Source organism: Ammodytes marinus, assembly GCF_949987685.1.
Source record: "Ammodytes marinus genome assembly, chromosome: 21".
Classification (NCBI taxonomy): Eukaryota; Metazoa; Chordata; class Actinopteri; order Uranoscopiformes; family Ammodytidae; genus Ammodytes; species Ammodytes marinus.
In genome coordinates, this window is record NC_137225.1 from 20470451 (window position 1) to 20494229 (window position 23779).

Sequence of the window (23779 nt, forward strand, 5' to 3'; positions counted from 1 at the left end):
GCTTAAAGTACACATAGGCATTTGTTACCTGTCCTTACTGTCTGTGCTTCTGTCTGTCTTTCCATGATGGCTTAAACGACAGAAATAGGATTAACATTTCATGACCGTATACGGGTAAGAACACACTTTCCTTCCGGGGCCAAGACTTTGACTCCTGTGAACTGTGCAGCCTGAAACCCTGAGAGAGATGGATGGAGCTGTGTGTGTGTGTGTGTGTGTGTGTGTGTGTGTGTGTGTGTGTGTGTGTGTGTGTGTGTGTGTGTGTGTGTGTGTGTGTGTGTGTGTGTGTGTGTGTGTGTGTGTGTGTGTGTGTGTGTGTGTGTGTGTGTGTGACACAGTGTCAGGGCTTGTAAAACATCCAGCAAGTAGGGTAATTTAGATTATTCTGTCTGCAAAAGTTAATCTGCTGCCTAACATATGATACCCCCACAGTGACAGTGAAGCCTGCAGTCTAGAAAGTTTTTCACCAGGTTTTATATAACAAAATCAATCCAATGCTTTATGTGTGTGTGTGTGTGTGTGTGTGTGTGTGTGTGTGTGTGTGTGTGTGTGTGTGTATGTGTGTATTCTGCTCATGCTGCGAGACGAAAAGTAGAATTACCACTTCTGACATGTCACAAATACACACTTAGAAAAGATGTGGGACGTCGAAGAAAAAGCAAAACATATGTGCAACATCGGTTTCCGACAGTACCTTGTTTTCTCAATGACTCCTATTTGTTGGTTGAGATCAATGAGTTCAATCAACTGTTTCTGCAGTATTTTCTCCCTGCCAAAGATCTGCCTGATGAACACATGCTGCAGCAGGTCCAGCACATTTGGTCTCAGTTCAAAGTCCTTAATCAGACATCTGTGGACAGGGAGAAGAAAGATGGTAGAGGAGGTGTAGTGAATTCTCCTGGATTTATATTCAAAGTACGTGTTCTTATCTACTACCATCAGAGCAAATATTTATTATTGGCAGAGGCGTAAAAAACACACACACACACACACACACACAGACACACACACAGACACACACACACACACACACACACACACACACACACACACACACAGACAGACAGACAGACAGACAGACAGACAAACAGACACACACACACACACACACTAGCATTCGCTGCACTCACTTGCAGATGAAGTTATTAAATTGGTCTGACCAGAGCTCCGGCTGGTGCAGGGTAGGCGGAGGATTTCTGTTAAAGGAAAAGAAAGATAAATGGAAAGATAAGATGAGATGGGATTTACACTGGGGCCAGGGAGGAGGGAAAACAAAGGGGACAGAGTGGAACGATGGACTGAAATCTTAACTATTCATCAATGGAGACTATACCAGAGGTGTTTCTATGTGGTGTGAGGAAATAACAAATCCCCCCTCCACCTGTGCAGCTGGGTGGCATTGTCAAGCTGATTGTAGCATGTAAAGGTGTAGTCAGTGATTCTGTAGAACGCTTGTTGTTAGAATAACTTTTTGTCAAAATCTGTGAATATCTCTGCATGATCTGCTACCTGTCCGTATTGTTTATGCGCTGAAAAAGAAATCTGGTGTTAATACACAGCCTAGGCTCTGTAAACTGGTATGTCAACTAAGGGGGCCACAGAGTCTAGGCTATTTAAAAAAAATGTTTCAGTACACGCAATACGGACAGGTAGCGGGACGTGAGGAGACATTCACTGATTCTGACAAAAAGTCATTTTGACAACAAGCATTCTCCAGAATCACTGACTCCACCTCCAAACGCTTAAGCTTTCTACCTGTAAAAATAGCATTCACGCAGACGGTTTTGTTGTTAAGGGGGTCAAGCGTAACAAGGCTTCGCGGCCGCTAAACAACTGAGCTAATTGGCGATAATTCCTCGTCCTGCTTTAAGTACCTTTTTACAAGAGGGTTCCTGGCAAATGGCGGGGAAGTCAATGCTGTCTGCTAATGCACCAAGGCCTTTTTAACATTGGGGCTGACAGCGATTAATTAATGCAATGAGGGTGCCTCTGTTTATCACACAGCTAACACAATGAAGAGAGAAAAGACATTTATTTGGAGTCTCCTCTGCTAATGCTGTGATTATTCAAGTGTTTTATTATACTGAAGACAACACATAAGCTACTTACAGTAAATTATGATCATTTGTAGTTTTCAAAACCCAGGATATAAATATTATTCACATTGTTTTTACCACTCTTCCTCAAGTGAACTTTCTTTTCATCCACTTTGTCCTGAAATAACTCAACTTTGTACAGTGTAAGAGGGAAAGTTAAATCTTCTCATTTGCACATAATGATGGATAAAAGCTTAAGTCTCTCCACTTGTGCATAATTAGGAGAGCACTTTAGATCTGTCACCTTTCTCCAGAGTGTGATTCTTTGAGCAGGGATTTGACTTCTATACATAACACTGTCATCCCGATCCCTCCCTGAACTATTGTGCTTCTGTCTTTTATTTAACTACAAGGTTAAAGGTGGAGTCAGTGATTCTGGAGAATGCTTTTTGTCAAAACATTTCAGTGAACATCTCCTCATAATCCGCTGACTGTCCGTACTGTGTGTGCTCAGACAAAAATCCAACGTTAATACACAGCCTAGGCTCTGTGAACAGGCATGTAGCTGCTGTTATTTACAAATGTACAGTATAAAAATGAGGGTTGTCCTTGTGTTTATGCTGGGCACCATTTAACCTATCCTAACAGGGTTTGGTTAAGTCAATTCGTCAGTGTGGCTTCTTTTCAGAGATCAGCTTGATAAAAAATAACCCGGAGTAGTGAGAGGAGGGAAGTGAGGAGTGTGAACAGACAGCCTGAAGCGCTGGCTGCACCAGTCACATAGATTGGGACAAAGCCGCGTGATGGCTCGACCCCCGGAGCACACACACACACACAGGACCGCCATGACACAGTAGATGTCTGAGATGTGTGTATATACTGTGTGTGTGTGTGTGTGTGTGTGTGTGTGTGTGTGTGTGTGTGTGTGTGTGTGTGTGTGTGTGTGTGTGTGTGTGTGTGTGTGTGTGTGTGTGTGTGTGTGTGTGTGTGTGTGTGTGTGTGTGTGTGTGTGTGTGTGTGTGTGTGTGTGTGTGTGTGTGTGTGTGCGTGTGTGTGTGTGTGTAGGGCCACATAGTGATGGACAAGGCTCCCTGCCGTGCAGATGAGAGTGACGGTAAGTGCTTATGCGGCTCTCACACTGGAATCAGGAGACAATAAACAATTACTTTTCACCTTCAGCCCACATAAAGAAAAAAGGAAAAACACAGATAAGAAGAAAAAACATGGCCGTGCTCTCAGCCTCCCGCTGCAGGCTGAATGGGATCAGTGCCAAGGAGGGGAGGGGTTTCTGGATAAACCCCCTGCAGCAGAAAAAGCCATTTGAAATGAAAAGACTGTACTATGTCTGGTGACAAAGGGATGCAAGGCGACTATATTGGGGAGGCAGCAGAAGGCTTTTCAGGATCGCAGTGCAGCTACAGTGCATTACCCTGGCGTGACCTTCTGTATCAGTGCTATATATGACAACACGTCTACTTGTTTTAGCTCTGATGCTGAACAAAGGTTGTGTAAATTAGTGCACAAAAGCAGCATCAGCTAACGGGTTTTATCAATTAATACATTTTCTCATTGACAGAAGCAGCAAAAACAATGATAGTGTATTCATCTATTAGGCGATTTATGAAGCAAAAGTGACGTTCCAGCTTCCTCAGAAGTGTGTAGAATGCGGAGTGTGAAAGACAGTTAAAAATGGTTTATTTTTTTTTAAATACAAATTTGCACTATTATGCAAGGGGGCGGACAATCTCATGAACTTATCGATGTATGAAAATGGTGGGGTTTGTTTCATAATTTCATATAATTTGCAGCTACTGAATAAATTAAGATAAAGTAAATTATAGCCTTTCCCGGTGCAGTGAGCGCTCTTGTCACAAGGTTTAGAAAAAGTCATTTTATTGAAGCAAATTACATTCTGTCAACTTTGTTTCAATTCCAGTTGGATGCCGACATATAATGCTGATGCTTGCTTTGGTCAGTTGCTGCCAGTTAACCACACAGTGTTTGCTTTTGCTTGCCTTCCCTTTCTCAAAGGGAGACCTGACTTCTCAGTTCCTAAGCTGTAATCATAAAGTCACCACGTTCAAATGCATCAGAGAAACATGTCAAGAGGATATAGAAGCTGTTGTTTCTTTGCTGTTAATTATTTCATTAATCTCAAGGGAGATAAGAAATTCATATTGTGAGTGATAAATGTTAATTGGGCTGTTGTTAGTGTCTCCAAACATTCAATTATTTGTGTCAGGAAGACTGATATTCAGTAAAAACGTACCGCAAGCCAAAGCAAAAAGTTATTTCCTGATAATTCATAATTATTACATATTTTAGTTAATGTGCAACATGTAAACGTTTTCTGATGGCAGAATACAACAAAAGGCTTTGGGCAGCACAGTGGCCATCTTGTTAAAGCTAGAGTACTGATACATAGCAGTATAATAAGCCTACATTGATGGAAATACAGTACAGCCCCTGATAATGATGCGTAGGTGTGTTGGCGGCCCACCTGGGTATTTTGAAGAGGGCTCTCATTGGATGCAGCTCAGAGAGGGGCGGGTCTCCATCTCCCAGCTCTATGGCGGTGATGCCCAGTGACCACACGTCACAACGAGCATCGTATGTCGAGTCCAACTGCTGTTCACACGCTATTACCTACAGCAGACACAAGGGGATGAAAAAAAACTAAATAAAGAGAGAATCTATGTGAAAAAATGTACGTGAAAATTTGAGTTTAGACTAAGTGAAAGTACATGCAACAGAACTGAAAAAGGCCAACATATCTGTGTATCATTGTTGGAGCTGACTTGAGCTGAAACGACTCAAGGATCTAATTCCTTTGCCCTTAACAGCGTCTCCAACACCGTATCAAAACCTCATTAAGCCTTTGTTTAGGAGCAACAGCATTGAGAAAATATAGACTACTTTCTTCTCCAGAACAACATTTCATATAAAGGTCTGATCTGATTTTACATAGCATATAACACCTGGACTTGGACAATATGAGGACAAGAGTTAGGGCCTACAAACCAACAAGCAACACACATGTAGCAGGGCAAAATGCCTATCAAAATATCAAAAGACCCACACGTAAAATGTTACAAAGCCCATCCAAACCTACAGACTCATCTGCTGTGAGCAATGTGGTGTGCATACACATACACAAACACACACACAAGCGCTCAAAAAAGTCTATCATCAATGTCTTTAGGGCTACATGGGACCCAATTTACAACATGAATCATCTCTGAGTGGAAGTCATGAATATAACCACACACACACACACACACACACACACACACACACACACACACACACACACACACACACGCAAACGTCAAATGTATGAAATCAATGCAATTTGTGTTCTCAATTTCTAATAGCTTTAAAATTATGTACACAGAGAAAACAAGCAGAGAAATCGTTAACATATTTATAATGATGAGACATCAAAAATGTAATGCACACAGTCCCTGACTATTTTGTAACATCTTTTTGAAACAAACAAAAGGAACACAGACGGCTCAATGTTAAATCAGTCTAGTCACGAAAACTGTATTGGAAAACAGAACTTTAAATAATCATGCATCCCCAAGAGAACCAAACAAATAAGTCAAAATGATCTCAAATGTGACAAAACTCACCCCAAAACTCAAGGTAACATAACCAGATGTTTTTTAGAAAGTAGGTAAGACCATATGTGTCATCCAAAATGTCAGCGTTTATGACTAAGCTTCATAAAAGTCAACAAAACTATCTTGTAATAATAAAACTACAGATTCTTGTTCGCAAATCTCACTCCTTTCAGCCTAGAGAGTCCTTCTAAGCTAACTTCTCTGTTGATCCGAACATCTTACACAAATGAGATTAAAATCCTCGAAAACTGCAGTGTATATTCTAATGCACCATTTGCAGGGCATGCAAAGCACATGTAAAAAAGGCCATTTTGATTTGACAAGGGAAAGTGAAATTGGAATGTTCCTCTGTGAAGAGCAAATCAAGGAGCAGCATTCAAAACACACATTGAAAAACCAATGTAGCTGCATTGACGTAGAAGTATAAGTGTACCTATCTTATCTCTAAAGAGGTTGTTAATTGTTCATCCAAGTAGTTGTGACCAGTGTTGAGGTTAAGTCTACGGATAGGTCGTTACGGGATGCCACGGTGTGTTGAGGTGTTTGGGATTCAGTTCAATAAAATATAAATGAAAGGTCTCCTGTTTGGTAACTCCAAACATGCCTCTTCTTTGTCTGGCTCTCAGCATGTGGCAAATGCTGTTGGAAAGGTGTTGTTGAATCTTTTTCACTTCCAATCATTTCACTGTAGGCTACAGACACAGTGTCAGTTAAAGTTAGGTTGTGTGTTCCTTCATCTGGGTAATCTACTTTGTTTTGTAGGGTGTCCTCGTACTTTCTCTAAGTGTGGAACCTTTTTGAATTTTAGTTTAATCTAAATTCTTCTTCTTCTGTCACTATTTTATACAACCGACAAAAAGTGAAAAAATATATCACAAGAAAGTTTAAATTTACCAGATCTATGTACCGACAAAAATATGCAGGTCTGTTATGCTAGCAGCAGCTATTGTAGTCTAAATAGAAGAAGTTGATCTGTGTCATTAGATAACTACTGGTACAAAATAAGCAGTTCTTGATGTGACTATTTCCTTTAAGATGCTTAAGGAACTGTTAGTGCACTGAGCTATGAGTGATTAGATAAGAATTGAAAGATGGAGGATGTCCATTCCCTTATTGCCAAGCACATTGTATTTGACAGTGTTATCTCTTTGATGATTATTAACTGTGGTCCACTGGGATCTGCTCCAGGCTAATGTAGTGGAAAGGGGCTGAGGATGTGTGGGCATTTATAGGCCTGTTTTACTGTACTGTACCTCTGGAGCCATCCAGAAGGGAGTCCCCACGGAGGTGTTCCTCCTCAGCCGGGTGTTTGTCAACTGGGCTGAAACACCTGCGGGGGAGAGAATATATTTAAGACATTTTAACCTCACTCCTTGGACATGTGTAATGAGGCCTAAGTGTTACTAAATTACTACTCTGATAATGGCACATATGTTTATTTAAAAGGCCTAGGACATCTTTAAATTAACCACATTTAAATGGAAAAAATAAAACCAAAATAAATAAATAAGTCAACTTCCGCCCACTCATTAGAGAGATTCTCAATAACTTCATTGAAGTTTTTTTTTTTATTTCTAAAAAAGCTCTGACTGTGAAAAGGGAAACAGTCAACAGCCAACAGCCAACAGCGGGGGCGCTGCTCAACTGATGAATGGATCTAAGAGTTTTCTTGTATCCCACTGACAAAGTTGTCACTGTGGTGGCAGTTTTATGGAGAAAAAAAAACTAAAACACGCACATGCCCACGCTTACACTTACAGAGCTGTCACCCTCAATGTCTGTCCCCCTTCAAATGATATATTGCTTTGAATTACAAATGCTTGTGTGACTGTAGGTGATATTGCCTGGGCGTTTCAAGAACAACATTTGAATACAACTCAACTGTACACAGGCTTTGGCAGCTGGAAGACAACATTCCACCTCCTCTCAGAACAGGATATTATGTATCTGTGTGATTTATTAGCTCGTGTTGGCTTTATCTATATATAAAAAGAGGACACAGTCATGTTTAAATAGTCATAGATAGCTAAATGCAGCAGAAGTGCACTGTAGGGAGAATTCAGGGGCATGTGGGTCCTGTTGTGTGCATTAGTGTGGGGGTAAATAGCCTGACAAGGAACATGCTGACCCACAATCGTGACTTCAGTGCAGTCCAGACAAATCAGTGTAAAGCCACACACACACAGTGATGTATCCCCGGGGCTAAAGCAGCACCCGGCCAGGACAAAGGAAGGGCCTCAAGATAACAGTGGCTACTAACAAACAATAGGTGATCTACTGATGCACGACAATGCGGCCGCAAAACGCAATGTCCCTGCACGGCATGGACTGCATTATTTATATGTGAATTTGAATCACAGAGTTTCTGCGTAATGTAACGGATTTTCTCCACAATGTTCTGTATGTTACTTTATCCACCATCTAGATTTTAGTTCTTTTAAAGAGGTGCACATTTATGCATAAAAAGATACATTTTAGAAAAAGATTTGCATCTTTATTGAAACATTTCTAAGATAAAATGTTATACAGTCAAGTGTCCTGATGATATACAGTATATGTTTAAAACGTTGTATTCGCCTGAAGTGTGGACTGCATAGTTTAGTTGACTGTATTTCTAACCACAGCAGCAGTTGTTTCTTGTAAGAGCTTATTCTGTGCAGTGGGTGATTTTTTACTTATGACAACTTCATAACTGTGGGTACAGTAGAGTAATACGCTGCTGCTCTGTCAGTGCTGGGGGATTTAAGCCAGGGGTGGAGATGAGCAATGCAGAGGAAAACGATTCTATGGCACAACAGCGAAAGGGATTACAATGATGTGAAGGAGGGGATGTATGCAGAAGGCTCTCTCACACACACAAAAACACACACACACACACACACACACACACACACACACACACACACACACACACACACACACATATAAACGTGCTGAAACCCAACCACAAAACCACTACACTATATCACACATGAACCCACATTGGTGAAAATAAACCCATAGTTTTACATAGATGCTGGCGAACACACACACACACACACACATGTGGATGAAAACAAGCCACCTCAGTGAACCCCATGATTATGCGATCGTTATGGTTACACTAATACATGTCGGCTACAATATACACAAGGAATATCAGGGTGCAAGGATACAGAAATACAAAGAGACCCCTATTAAAGATCTCACGGCCCCCTCTCTTTCCACTACATTAGCCCGGAGTGCAGCCTGGTGGGCCACACTTAATAATCATCACCGAGATAACGCTGTCAATTAGAATATTCATGAGAGACCCATAAACCAAGCAGCTACCCTTCTTTCTTCCAATGCTCTTTTTTTGGCTCCATCTCTTTGCTATTCAGTTTCTGTGCTAGTGATGAGTCACTGCGGGGGCTTTATCTCTTCAGCTGCTTAGTGTAGCATGCCCCCCAACCACATGAAAAACCATTAATCCTAGCGTGACGCAGCGCCTACGCGTAGCTGCACAAGTCTCCCCCCCTACCTACCCAATTTTTTTGCCATTTTCGTCACTCTGCAAGTTTATACACACACAGGGGTTATTTCTCTGAGCTGCTTTTCTTTTCTTCTGATGAAGCCAAAGAACAATATCTGATACAAATGTCCACTGTCAGCAAAGGTAAAGGCTTGCAAACCAGCTTGAACAAAATATGTTATAGTTATTTTTTTGCCTGCAGTTCTCCTGCTCTGGACAGGGGGTGGGACATATTCCATTTCCGTTCTTTATATACTTCCAAATTCTTAGGTCAGCAAAGACACAATTGACACATGATAACACAGGAGTTATCTGCTCAGGGTGCTGCCATCTTTGTCTCAGCTGAATGAGTTGACATTTATGGAAAGCTGAGCAATTCCTATTTTTGCATTTATATGCAAGTCACATACATGTCGCATGCCGTATGTTCCAATATTCAACCAAATGGTATACAGATCAAAATTGACTACGAATCTACAGCAGCAGGAGCTCTCTGGGGCTGAACTTGGGCTCATCAAGCTTGAGCTAAATAATAGTTGCACAATGATATTGCTAACATGCTGCTGACGTTTAACAGGTACAGAATGCTGTCTGACTTGTTCACCATTTTAAGTTAGAGTGTGATGTCCCAAAATGTAGCTTTTCAGTATTAAGTTACTGTTTCATTATACACTCCACGGTTGTTCTCTCTGCCCCTACAATTATTTGTTATGATTATGAATAGTAGGCAGAAGTATATGAGCAGATAGAAGAGAATATACAGTACATGCTGACAAGATAGACTACCATGGAAATCGTTATTGGTCGGTGGTCCAATCGCTTTACAGCAATTACTCTTTGTTCTTGAAATGAATGCAGTTTATTGGTGATAATGATAGAAGTTGCTACTTTTCTACTTTTCAGGGGTTTCTCTCTGTGAGTTGAAACTTGGAAATGCTTTTATGAAATACATTTCTTCTAGGAACACTTCCATAGATACTCTACTCTTCCTATTTTTGAGATGCATTACACGTTTAGCCAGAGAAACTCCTGATAAGATGTTCCAAAGCAAACAAGATATTTTTACCAGCAACAACTAGGGTTTGGAAGTTGCTTCTGATGCCTTGGTTGTAATAAATATGTCATAGTTTGAATTCATTCTGCTAAACTACTGATACATTTTTACAAGATATGTTGTTGTATTTGTAATAAAAAAAAACATTAACAGCAAGTGGAAGCTAGGATATTTTTTAAGAAGATTCAGGTTTATACAGAGTATGAATTACTTACAGATTCAAGTATACTCATAATTATTTGCAAAACTACATTTTTAAGTCAAACTATTAGCGCTGGCAAGCTAACAAGCTAACGTTTGCGCTAGAGTGGACTTGCGTGGGTTGAGCCCCTTTTCTCCACATCACTGGTGTGTTGGCTTTACAGACGTTCACTGACCATTACTTACATAATATGTCCCATTATTAAGATTTGTATGATGTGTTTGTGCACAATCACGTTACACAAAAACAGAATTGTATTATGTCTTAACTTGACCTTAAGAGCAAGATACTCTCTTAGCTTTTAAACTGTATTCAACTTGGGAACATAGGAATGGTGAAATCTTACATATAACTCGATGTACAGTATGTAACTATAAATGTTCTGTAATTTCTGATAAACCTCGAAAGGCTTTCCAGTGCAGTACACCGGCGTTGAGACTCTTAGCAACCCTATAAGGTAGAAAGAGCTGCTCCGAAGGCTGAACGGATGAGAGCTACTTCAAATTCACATATCAAGTGATTCCATTAACACCCACCTCATCCCCTCCTCCGTATATAAGAGCCGGGCACTTTGCGCTTCTTGGTTAAAGAAAAGGCTTTTAAGAGAAGCCCACAATTAGCCGACTAAATGCAAACCTACCTACAGACACACAAACACACACACACACACACACACACACACACACACACACACACACACACACACACACACACACACACACACACACACACACACACAAACACACACACTGCGAGAGAGGGATTTTATTTGTAATGAAAACAGGCAGCTGTTTTTTTTCCGAGCCCAAGAAGAAGAGAACAGGGGTTGAGTCATAACCCAGGAAATTGTCCGAATCACTTTGCCTATAATGAACTATGGTCGTGCTTCTCTGAGCGCCTCATTTGGTTAAGAAAACCTTAAAACAAAGCAGTGCAAACACAGGGGTGAAAAGCAACAATGGCCTCTGCGGTGTGCGGGAGAATGTACAAGATAGGACCTTAATGGAAAAGTATCATTGTCTGCCAGCTTGTCGGGTTGTGTTAAATGTCTCCCAACCCTCTTAAGGAAACTAATTAGTGGCTGCGATTTACTTGGCAAGGGGGGCTGAAGGTAATGGATTTGACCCTCTTCTGTTGAATACAGTCATAACACCATTTTCACTGTTAAAGCGTTTCTTGTACATATAAAGGGACACATGGCGTACCAAAATCCACCAGTTTGATCCCTCCGTGGGTCGTCAGCAGGATGTTATTGCCTTTGACGTCGCGGTGGATGGTCTTGTTGATGTGCAGGTGCTGGAGGCCCTGCGAAAAAAAAGGAGAAAAAAAAAGGTTAAGAGCTTTTTTCAACAAGCACCTGCCTTTAAAATTAGCCCACTTACACTCTTTTCAGTGGAGCTGTGTGTGTGTGTGTGTGTGTGTGTGTGTGTGTGTGTGTGTGTGTGTGTGTGTGTGTGTGTGTGTGTGTGTGTGTGTGTGTGTGTGTGTGTGTGTGTGTGTGTATTCAGTGGGTGGGTTGTTCGAGAGCATTGTCTGCGTTCTAAAAGGCCAGCCATGACTTACCATGAGGGCCTCATGCAAGATGAAGGCGATAATAGCTTCGTCCATTCTGTCTCCTCTCTTCAACATGCCTTTAGCCAGATCTGTGACGGAGCCACCATTACAGAGCTGCAACAGAAAAACCACCAAAAAAATAAAAAATTTTACGTGAGTCAGCAGTCATAGCTTAAAGGTAGAGTCAGCGATTCTGGAGGACGCTTGTTATCAAGCAGCTACCTTTCTGTATTATTTCTAAATCTGATGTTAATACACAGCCGAGGCTCTGTAAACTGGTATGTAAACAAAAAGGGTATGTAAACAAAGGGGGCCCTCTGTATAGCTGGCAGCAGGCCTATTTACAGAGCCTAAGTTGTTTAATTACACTGGATTTTTTTCCCTCAAACACACAGTACAGACAGGTAGCAGATTGTGAGGTGATATTCAGTCATTTTGACAAAAAGTGAATTTGACAACTATACAGTTCTCCAGAATCACTGACTCCAGCTTTTTATCTTATACAATATGCTTGAAATCTGGGGCATCTGAGATATGCAGAATTGTCACGTGGAGAAAAACGTTTTGATCGTAAGATTTCACGATGAGAAAAAAAGAGAGATGCTGAAGGTAATTCTGTCAATCTTTAGCGGCTTATCTTTGGGAAGCAGCTCAGAGAGAGGTGAAAATCCTGCCTGTGAGGGAGAATGTACATTTAAAGCGGGCAGGTTTTAATCTACTCTGTGATGACTAAGCAGGGTAAATATTACACATGCACAAATCATATTCAAATGAAACAAATCCTCCTTGTGTTTTCAGACAATGCGGAGGTTTATGTTAGAAATGACACACAGTAAAAATCAACTTGGATGTTATGTGTACTGTAGGTGTTTTTCTTATAGTTACACCGTATCTAGATGGACTGCAGCAACAAAAGCAATCTCACGCGGAAAATTACAGAAAATTACCCGGTTGCCTTGGCAACAATAATAACCCCCTAATTTCTGCCTTTTCTTCGGGAGATGCCAGAGGTGTGTGCAAAATAAGAAGCCCTAAGATGTCATTCAGATCGTGAAGAGAAATTGAAGACTAGATTCTACATGTGAACTCTGTTTGTAGACATAGATATTTGTCGCTCTATGCCGTTGAAGATATCATACACAAACACATTATATTTTTTGTTACGACTTGTGAATATGTGGGATTTCAACACACATCTTTAGCGCTAACCGCATACAAAAACATGTTGTGTTTGACAGGAAATTTCCATCATATCTTTTTATGTATTGAACACTTGTTCTTGCATAATTACACTTATTTCCCGCTCTGGTACGCTGAAAGCTTAATTAGGCAAGAGACGTGCAGTGGTGTGTGGTTATTTCAGATAAGAATCCATCCCCTGCGGCGATCGCACCAAAGAGATTGTGCAGCACAGATAAAAGGCTACTAATACATCACTTTTCTAACATAGCATTAACACAACTGTTGATTTCATATTCAAAATGACAGGGTACTGTACACAGCAGAACCGCATGGGGCTTATGCTAGAGTAGGCTAAGTGTGCTGCATAATAGCACTGCATAGAAAAATGATGGTAGCATTTGGTAGTATTACTATATAAATATCAATCTTTGCATGCAATCCTCACAAAGAAAGTGGTGAGTGCTACAATTTTAGCGTCTCAACACTGGTATAATATTTGTTCTCCAAATAGGAACCCATTTTTTCATCTGGTGTTTTGCCAATGTGTCTCTGCCTCTTACTGCAGCTAATTGAGCTAACGACAGGAAGCTACAAATTGCTTCTTCCATTTACAGCCTACAGCGAAAACCTTTTTTCTAAATGAGAGAAAATCATAATTGCCTTGATTGATTATTTTTCAAATCATCTATGTGTCTTTTGCATCTTTCGTAATTGTTTGCATCACTTTGAGGTCATTTTTTCTCTCTTCTCAGTAGTTCCTTAAAACTCTTTCTAGTTGTACCGGGCCTTTTTGTAGCCGTTCCATTGACTTTGCAATAAGAAATGATAGCAGTGACTTTGAACAGAACCTCTGGCCCCGAGGCCCCGTGACCACTCTGGGATTATTTAATCCTTTCATTCACTGGATGCTGACACTGAAGCAAGTTTTTGACCTTGACTCAAAGCGATGGCATAAGTTTTTAACGACGTGCCTCGTGTCTGTTTTCTATTTGCCTATCAATCTAGCTGTCCATCAATAGCCCAGAGAGCTGTGGCAGGATGGATGGCATGTATCTAAGCTGCCACATGGGGGGCTTAATCACTCCCTCCCTCTGCAATCAGACAAACTGCAGTTAAACAGAGAATACCACTGAGGCTTTCACAGACAGTACAATGAGCCGCAGCCTGACGTCAGCCCACATGACTGCTGCCATATCACCTGTCACCATTAAATTACACCAGGCAGACAGACAAATCCATATTAATGAGAGGCCCGGTGCCCTAGATTTAAGCAGAGCTAAATGTTAGCGCGCTCACCTTAGTGGCTAAGGTGCCCACTTCCAGAAAGTGATGCTCAAGACGAACATTAATTATTTGAGATGTGGTGAAGACTTTAAACGTCTGCAGAGAGGAAAGGACATGTGAAACTTCAGACCTGGTTTGAATTCAATCGTGTACACGTTACAGTTTTTTTCGATCGCTAACCCACAGTGGGCACAACTGTAGCTCAATGTGCAAAACTCTAACTACAGTCTGCACTACCAACATTCACTGGAGCTGAACAGTTCACTTCACCTGCAAAATAGGCTCAGTGCAGAAAACACTAGCCTCATTGAGATAACACATACTGTCACTCAGAACACACTCAGAGTATAAACACTAGCATCAAACCCCAATACACAAATTACAAACTTTAAATTTTTACAGTTTTGAATAATTTGAGTTACTTCACACAAATAAAGTAATATTTTCTTTGAGGAAAGAGTGTAATTCACATGAAATTGTTTATTTTATAACATACCAGTTATGTGTAGGTAAACAAAAATAAATGACGATCAGAAGTTTGCTTCAATAGATACATCTTTTTATTTTATATTTTATTGATAACGTTTCCAAATGTAGCCTTTATCTTTGTAAATATTCTATAATTGTAATACAGAAATCCCTTCCTGTAATGTTGTCATTTACTGTAAGGGTGCAACTCTTACATTTTTGTTTGCTTTAAAATTTGTATTACAGATGTAATTTTAGATCTTTGCAGATTGCGTTGCACCCTCAACCCTGCCTCTCTCAATGATGGACCATGATTCACAACAGGGTCTATCAGTGTAGCCCTTACTATATTTCATCAGAAATTACAGCTCAATGTCTTCTAGGTCTTCCTCCACACATCCAGTCTCACTGCTTCTCTTCTCCCTCCAACAACCTATCTTCCTATTTTTGAGCTTTCCCTATACTGTATATACAGTATGTTCACTAACAAGTCTAAAACAAGACACCTTCTTAGTGTTGCAGTTGAAATTGCAATCAGCAGTGATTGAAATGCACTATGCTGATATCCATTCTGTTTTGAATGTGCGGTCTACAGTTGTGGCAGTAGTGTGTTAGCATTTGAACAAAGTGCTAGAAATCCACAATGTTGTGCAGGCTGTGGTTAAGCCATGAGATAAGTGTGTAAAGTTTTGAAAATGGTGTTTAAGCAATGAAAAACGATCCAGAGTTTGGTCCACATGAACTGCTGCTGTGCATAGTGTTGTTAGAGTTTTGCACTTGTCGTTCCAGTTGTGCCCACTGTGGTTTAGCAATCGAAAAAAACTGTAAAGCTATAGTGCGTAACTTCTGACGACCCCATGAGGAATTCTGAGGAATTACAAAAACACTGTCGGCGCATCTACATGAAATAAGCCTTTGGTGATCATGCATGGATGTTATGCCTTCTGCTGTACGTCCAGGTTTTTTCTAAGCAGTAGAATCAACAACTGAAAGATTTTGTAGGCGCATCATGAGCTCCTGTGCCAGTGTCAGGGGGGCCACACCGGTTTGTAAATGCTGCCATGCTGAAGAAAATACAGAAAGAGTGTAGTGTACACACTATAGCTTTAAACCAGATTTCCTGACTTTTTAAAGTGCTTGAGTAGAATAAATTAAACAAGTAGTTTGAGGATTAGTTTCTAGACAGAAGAAACTACTGATTCCCACTAAATTACTTCACACAGTTAAACTAGTGATTGTAAAAGCAAATGAGGATCATAAAACCAAAAACTGATAGCAGCTTCATCCATTAAGTCTGGGGGAAAGGGCAATTTGGTCACATTAGAACTAACTACCCATCTAAGGTTAAAATACCTTCTCAATAATGGTGCCTTTAATGTCAATGAATAAACTAATTATCAAGCGCATACTGATTTCCTTCCAGATTTGTTTTTACTACAAGCTGCAAACAAGTTATTTTCAAAAAGGTGTCATACCTTATTATTCGGATATATCCCATACACAAGTTGCAAAATATAGAACTCCTAAATGCAATAATAGTCATAGCTACTCAATTAATAGGTCTTCCTAATTTGCATTTTTCACCACACATTTGCTTATAATTGCCAGAGGATAAACTATTCAAATGAAAAAAAGGCATCGTTAGGCTCCATGTCTTACATCTCTATCTTGAATGTGAGTTTCTACACGACTATCAATTTTCAAAGAAAAAAAATCGGAATACATTGCATACTGATTGGGATGTTCTCCATTACAATGAGGTCAGGTGCTTGTTTAGTCATGTAAATGAAAGCTGTCGATCAAAGATGTTCACAAGAAGTGGATGAAACAAATAGAGATGAAAAAAACAGCTGTCCTCTGACTCAGGCCATGTAAACACACAGGTGCTGACTTTGAGTCAACTATCTTTGATGTACGGTTCTCTGTAAACACATATATATGGTATTTTTATATTTTAATTTTTTTTTTTACATATGGAGTTGCGTCATGTCTCCAACACTGTATAAACCTTGTGTGTGTGTCCGGTTTGTGTGTGACACGCTGGATCGTCCCTCACACACCATCCTATTGTTACAGTGACCTTATCATTTACATGGACATAGAAGCTGAGGTGTCTGCTTTCTACCACCATTTATTGAAAAGCCCCAAACAAGGAATACCATTTTAAACCTCATTGTCAATTAATGACTGCGGAGGTTGGGCTACCAGGGCAGGACGAGTCAGGACACAGACTAATGGGGGTGAGCGCAGGTCGCGGCAGTTTATTTTTGACTTTCAGAAGGCGTCCGACAAACACAACAAAACAAAGGTGGTACAGAGACAGAGGACAAACAAGAGCGTAAGAAAGTTCTTCCATCCCGCAGAGAAACTGAAACTCTTAAATATCTCCTATTATACTACTTTTCTGGTCTTAATTTCTTGTTAAAAACTGCTATAGAGCAACCTGACATGAGTCACATCACAAAAAACGATGTAGATTTTCGGGAAACGCTTCCTCTCATCTGGGCGATTCAACAGTCTCTGTCCACACTGGGCTTTGTGCTTCTCCGCCCCCCCCCAGACGGTCAGCAGGGAATACGTCTAAATGCATGTACGTAATTATTTGATACGCTAGTATGGTTAAACATGACTATAAATCATTATAACAAAGTTTATAGGTCATAAAAGTTGAAAAGTATAATAGGTCCTCTTTAAGGTGCAGTATGTCATATCTGAATATTTAGTGGCATCTAGTGGCGAAAGTTCTAGAATGCAACGCTCCCTGGGTAACTCCTCCCTTTCAAATAATAGGGACTTTAAGCAGGGACAAGCAGATTCCAAGGGCCAAAGGAATCTTCCAAAGGCTCATGCTTAGGAAATAAAGGAAAAATCTACTTTTATTTTCAAGCAATCATACACTAACTAAAACATACATATGAATACAGTATATTCCATTTCTACCAAGTCTGTTCTGAAAAATGAAAATACATTCTACACACTGCACCTTTAAAGACAGCAATGCAATTTGGGAATATAGACACCCTTCATGCCCAGTTACTTCTTCCATTTCCTAATGATAGAGCCCATTCATTTTTAAATGCTTGCCTGTATGTAATTATCACACCTTGTATTGACAGTACTTCCAATCCATTTAATTTTCTACAGGTAACTTCTCTAGCATAGATTGTTCATTGGTGTAGCACCGACCCAACATTACATTGATGTGTTACACATGATCAAGTCTGGTTGTGCATTCATTACCAAATGCAAATACTCAAAGTAATTGCGTTCATAGTTTTCATCCACACTGTGATAAAGAATGCCTTGCAGTTTTGCACTTCAAACAATGAATGATTAGATGTTTTTGTCTTTAGTTTTTACAACAGATTTGTTAATAATGGTGACAGTTTGATATGAGATAATAATTACATATTAAAAATATGTGATAGGTGCTCCACAAAGTCAATAAAGTAAATTCACAAAAACAATATTTCACTGCAGAGATCCGCAGCTTTTAGCCAAATATAAACACCAGCTCTATCTCCAATTACTGCTACTACCAATTGACAATCAATTTAATAGTAACAACAGATGCAATCTAGGCACAGAGTAATGCACTTTCAATTAAGCATTTCGACTAAGTGACTTTCCATTCCTGCGTGATGGAAGATGAGGTACATCTTTAAGAGGAGCTTTTAAAGGTTGAACCAATCATTGGCCTTCATTTAACCAGGTCTATGGATGAAACATCAGCAGCTCACAAATGAAATGCACATCCAATTTGTTTTTTTCATTTCTAATTAGAGAATAAATGTCGCTCCATCATCGCTATCTTTTGAAGTATATTTCTAAACTCTATGGGAGCGGAATTAGGCCGACATACATGAAAGCTTTGCCCACATCCGCTATCATAAAAGGAGCACACTACAGAGGCCAAGCCAAAAGTCCGCAGACCCCAATGACGGGCTAACAAAGTGGAGGATGCAATTTCAATGAATTCGCCTCATAATGAGCGGTCTGCCGTCAGTCAGCGCACAGGGCAGAGAAAGGCTCCACTCGGCAGAGCAAAAGGATGGACAATTACCGTTTAGAAAGGAGGGACAGTAACCATGGTGAATGACCACCTCACTGCCTGATTTCCTGTCTCTTCACTGCTCAAAACCCTTGTACATCTACTTCAGAGTGGCATACAGACAAGCACACACTCACTCACACGCACACGCACACACACACACTTTCTCTCTTTTTCTCTCTCTCATAAACACACACACACTTAATCTCTCTCTCTCTCTTATGCACACGCACCCAAACGCACACACACACACACACAAACACTATCTCTCTCATAAACACACACACACTTACTTACTCTCTCTCTCTTTCTCCCTCTCTCTCTCTTATGCACACGCACACACACCCAAACACCCAAACACACACACACACACACACACACACACACACACACACACACACACACACACACACACACACACACACACACACACACACACACACACACAGAGCCACTTCCTAAACTATCAGGCAATGATTACAGCCTCAGGATTAGCCATCAGATTTTGTCTACTGGCTGCAGTTTTTTGCAAGGCAAATGTAAGAAGGAGAAGAAAAAAGAAAGTATATGCAAAACACAGATGGAACATGGAGTTAACAAAGCAGCACATCTGGGTGAACCATCCTGAAGCCACATTTGTATTTTTACTCAAAAAAATAAACCTGACATAAAAAATAAATAAAAATAACATTATGCAACACTTAAAGGTACTTGTTTTCCTATTAAGCAGTGTGGTCTGATTATTCATCATCTTAGATTGTACTCGATATCCCAGCAAAGTGATTGCAGGGTCCTCTCCAGAGGTCAGTAGGAAGGATGGTGATGAAAAGGGAAAGAAACACAAGCTGGAGAGGTGAAAACTATCTACTGGGTTAGCGTAACACTGCTGCTGTTGATGCAAAAGCCCACTGAGCTTGGATTACAGAAATATATGGACTCTCGGTTTTTGTGCTGCTACCTTATAATCGAAACAAGGATAACAGTACACAATAAGGTACAGCTGGAGGAGATGAGCATTTCCTTTTAGGGTACATTTAAAAGTGTCTGTTGAGACCAATGAAAATGCATGCACCCCAGTGGTCGACCTATCAACTGACCAGCATTGCCTTCCCTTCCCTAGAGCCACAACGATAGCATGACTAAAAAATACTATGTTACATTCTTCAAAACCACAGCTTTGAAGATCTTTGCGACTATAGCTGTGACCCTTTGCCAGCATCCTTTCTTATCACCCTTCCCCACGTTTGCACACCTTGTCTATCAGGTGGCTGCAGGTCTGTGCTGCTCTGTAACAAAGCAGGAACACAAATTACATGGTGAGAAAGTGCATGGTCAGAAAGTCAAAAGGCTTTAGAGAACCGACGTCTATCACCTCACTGGACCCCACAAACACTATTCCTCCTCAGAGGTTGACCTCCATTACATGTTGTTCTTGAGCTTGACATTTGAAAAAGGGCTACAGCAGGAAATGAAATATGAAAGATGGTGAACTGGGGAGCCTGAGGCAAAGGATTTTTTTAAATGTACAGAAAGGAAGGTCTCCTTGAACGCTCACATGAAATATCACAAATTCATACCTGCAACTAGCCATTCCTGTATGTCAGCAGGTACAAGAAAGCAAGTTAAATAGTGTTTGTTTTAAAGCTGTACTGCGTAAATTGTGTTGACCCCATCAGGAGTTCTGAGTAATTATAACATCACTGTGGGCAAATCTACACAAGGTAAGCCTTTGGGGAACGCGCATCGGTTTTTATACCTCATGCTGTATGTCAAGGTTTCCTCTTAGCAGTAGAATCAACACTACATTTCGTTGGTGCTTCTTGAGATTTTCCTGAGCTCCTGTGCCTTGTCGGGTGCAACACCAGTTTGTAAACGCTGCCATACTGAGAAATACAGAGAGAATTTTGCAGAGCTGTTAATCTTAATCAACTTTCTGTCTACTCGTTTGGTCGATGACTTGAATGTAACCGAAATTCATTCATATGAAAAAAATCCAAGTGCACCAACAACTTCGTAAAACTTTTCCATCCGTTCCAACATATTAGCATATATTCTACCCACAATCCAAACAACACTAGACATTTTGGCCCTGTGCCACAACCTGCTAGGTGTATAAACTAATACAATGAGACGGCCCCTGTGAACAGAAATCCCTGCTCTGCTGCTCTCAGCAGGGTGCCCAAGACACTCAAGCTAACTTCAAGCACCAACACATCCAGCTTTCTGGCCTGCAACCAAATCCCCCAGGTGGCCTAGAAGTAAAGTCCAAGACTCCCTGTGGTGGCTTAAAGTGTTGGGTAATCCTTTACCATATTTGGTCAACGCTGCATATACCTGGTGAGACTTGCTCTGTGAAGAACAATTACACCTTTAATCTGCACCTATAGCCTCCTACACACTGGCATAGTATATATATATATGTTGGTTATCGCAATTTACACACGGTGGCTTTTCTATTCAAATGTAATAAGTGTTCGTTCCTACCTCTAGTACTAGCCACAACTGATCTCCAACTTTCACATCCTTCTTGTAGTACATCCCGTAGAATTTGACCACATTGGTGTGGTCAGAAAGAGCTTTGAGGATGTTGTATTCCGCTTCGATCTCCTCATCAATATCCTGGAGAAATGAAAATGGAGAAAAATAGGTTAATATCACAGGAAATACATCTACAAATGAATGTTTTGCTCATGTGTACCCTACCAACCATGCTTCCAATTTGCCAAAAGACATGAAAAGAGTGAGATATGTAATATGTAACTGTGTTGATATAATTTTTCTAGATCACAGAAATAGTTTTAGTACAGGTCTTGGCGATAGACTGATGAGAAGTTTGAAGGTGCTCCGAGAAACTTTCCGTTTGTGTTAATTCTTGCACCCCCTTGCTGAAGGGTTTTTACTACGCTAGCTGTAGTTCTGGGGTGAGTGTACCCATGACGAAGGCATTAAGATACTGTAGCCTATGTATATTTATATACATTAATTGCATTCTTTGCAACGGCTCTACACTTGAAACCCTGTGATTAAAATAATGGTAATGATGGTCCTCACAGACTAGTGGTCTGTAGACAATCATTTCTCAATAACGAGAAACAGTAACAACTTAACAGAACACTAATGAGACTTTTATAGATGGAAATGGCTGATCATTAGAGCTGCTAAATAAGCCATACAGTCAAATGTGCCTTCAAAATAGATTGGAGAGGACGTATTATTAGTCAATGCAGGACACAATGAAACCACTACCCGAGGAAAATGATGACTACTTTCAACTGTTCTTTAGAAGGCCTCCATATTTGCACTTTTATTTGAATGTGGTGACTTTTGCTGTTTATACATGAATTGGTTACTGCTCATAAATGTAGTCCCTCCTACCCAGTATCGTGCTGTAATTGGAAAATCATGTCACTGTAGAAATACATCTCTGCTTAAAAGGATGGATCAGTCCCAAGCTGTCAAAAATAAGATCATGTATCTCGGCTCAATATGTCAAAATGCCATTCTGCTTCGGGCAAAATTTGCTCTGCACACTTCTGTACGACCTGCCAAATGTGTTTTGGCTCAATGCTTAAAATCATGCACTAGCAAAGGAGCCCAAAATGATCAGAGCACTACCGCCATAATATGTCCAACTGAAGATTCAACAGCAGGAATTTGCTGATGGTTGTAGATGGAAGAAAACTCATCTCCTTGGCATCCTGCACACATGCCACTCACACATGATGTTTACCTTGCCAAAGGCCGAGTTAATGAGTCAGTCACTATGCTGATGGTGTAACGGATCCACTAGAGATCTGTTACTTCACTTTCCAGAACTGTTTACAAGGAGGTATAGGTCGTTCTACTCTACGGTTGCAGGAAAGTTGGACCTTATAGGCTGGGCCCTTTCACTTTTAATGGCTGGGTTTACGTTTCTCCTGTCATTTTGATTTGATACCCATTGAATGGAACACAAGCGAACGGTATGAAATAAAATCCTACAGTGTAATGTAAGACACGCTCTTGTTAAAGGAAAAGACAGTCAGCACATATTATTGTCATGTGTTGTTGGATGGATGGATGTTGCAGCCACCGAAATGGAAAATGAGAACTAAACAAAGTACACCCATCTCTAAGCTAAACCTAAGAACACATAAATCATACGTTCCGGAAAAAGCAGGTCAACATCACTAAAAATAACAAAATAGACATATCTATTTTGTAGAGTTATACTGGAGGGAAGTTTTAAGGAATCATATATTATGACTGGGGGGACAATTGGCATAAATATACTGACACGAGGATTGAAAGCAAATCGTAAAGTTAACAAAGAGCGAGACAGATACAAAGAGAACAAATGTTTGGCCCGATCTAATCTGCGTTACTGTCTAAATCTCTAAAATACAGATGCTATAAACGCAACAGATTTAGGAGCCTCAAGACAATAAGGTGTCTGCACTTTGACTCTCCAGAAGGTTTAAACACATCACAAGCTTAAGCACTGATTACAATACGCCTGTGGCATGGGGTGAGGAAAATAACCAAAACTGTATAAAAACGTTTGCATTTTAGAATTTGGTAATAGAAAAGTATAAGATTTGGGCCTTTTCAAGTCTTTTTGAACTGAAATACACTCATGTTGGATATCCTGGATGTGAAAGTCAACTTACATGGATGGGATCCAGTATCTTGACAGCTGCCTTACTTCCATCGATTGTGTTGAGCACCTTGTAGACTTTTCCGTAGGTCCCTTTCCCGATCGTCTCGATGATATCCCAGGTGTCGGTGGGATCTGGAAAGTTGTCAAAGACGATCGATTTCCCTGATTGTGGATACATCTTCAGGAGAGA

At 40.4% G+C, this 23779-nt stretch overlaps 1 protein-coding gene across 1 annotated transcript in view; it reads right to left on the reverse strand.

Moving 5' to 3' along the window:
• Positions 1–23779, reverse strand: part of myo3a (myosin IIIA) — a gene marked incomplete at its 3' end in the record, with an annotated part of 49648 nt that extends 25869 nt beyond the window's left edge. Inside the window, exons 1-9 of the mRNA XM_080050084.1 lie at positions 23600–23779; positions 21435–21569; positions 11975–12079; positions 11617–11716; positions 6916–6992; positions 4537–4682; positions 1131–1196; positions 695–850; positions 29–70 (exon numbers count right to left, since the gene is read on the reverse strand). Coding sequence (XP_079906210.1) covers positions 29–70; positions 695–850; positions 1131–1196; positions 4537–4682; positions 6916–6992; positions 11617–11716; positions 11975–12079; positions 21435–21569; positions 23600–23767 — 995 coding nt within the window. The 5' untranslated portion in view covers positions 23768–23779. The remainder of the gene's footprint in view (positions 1–28; positions 71–694; positions 851–1130; positions 1197–4536; positions 4683–6915; positions 6993–11616; positions 11717–11974; positions 12080–21434; positions 21570–23599) is intronic.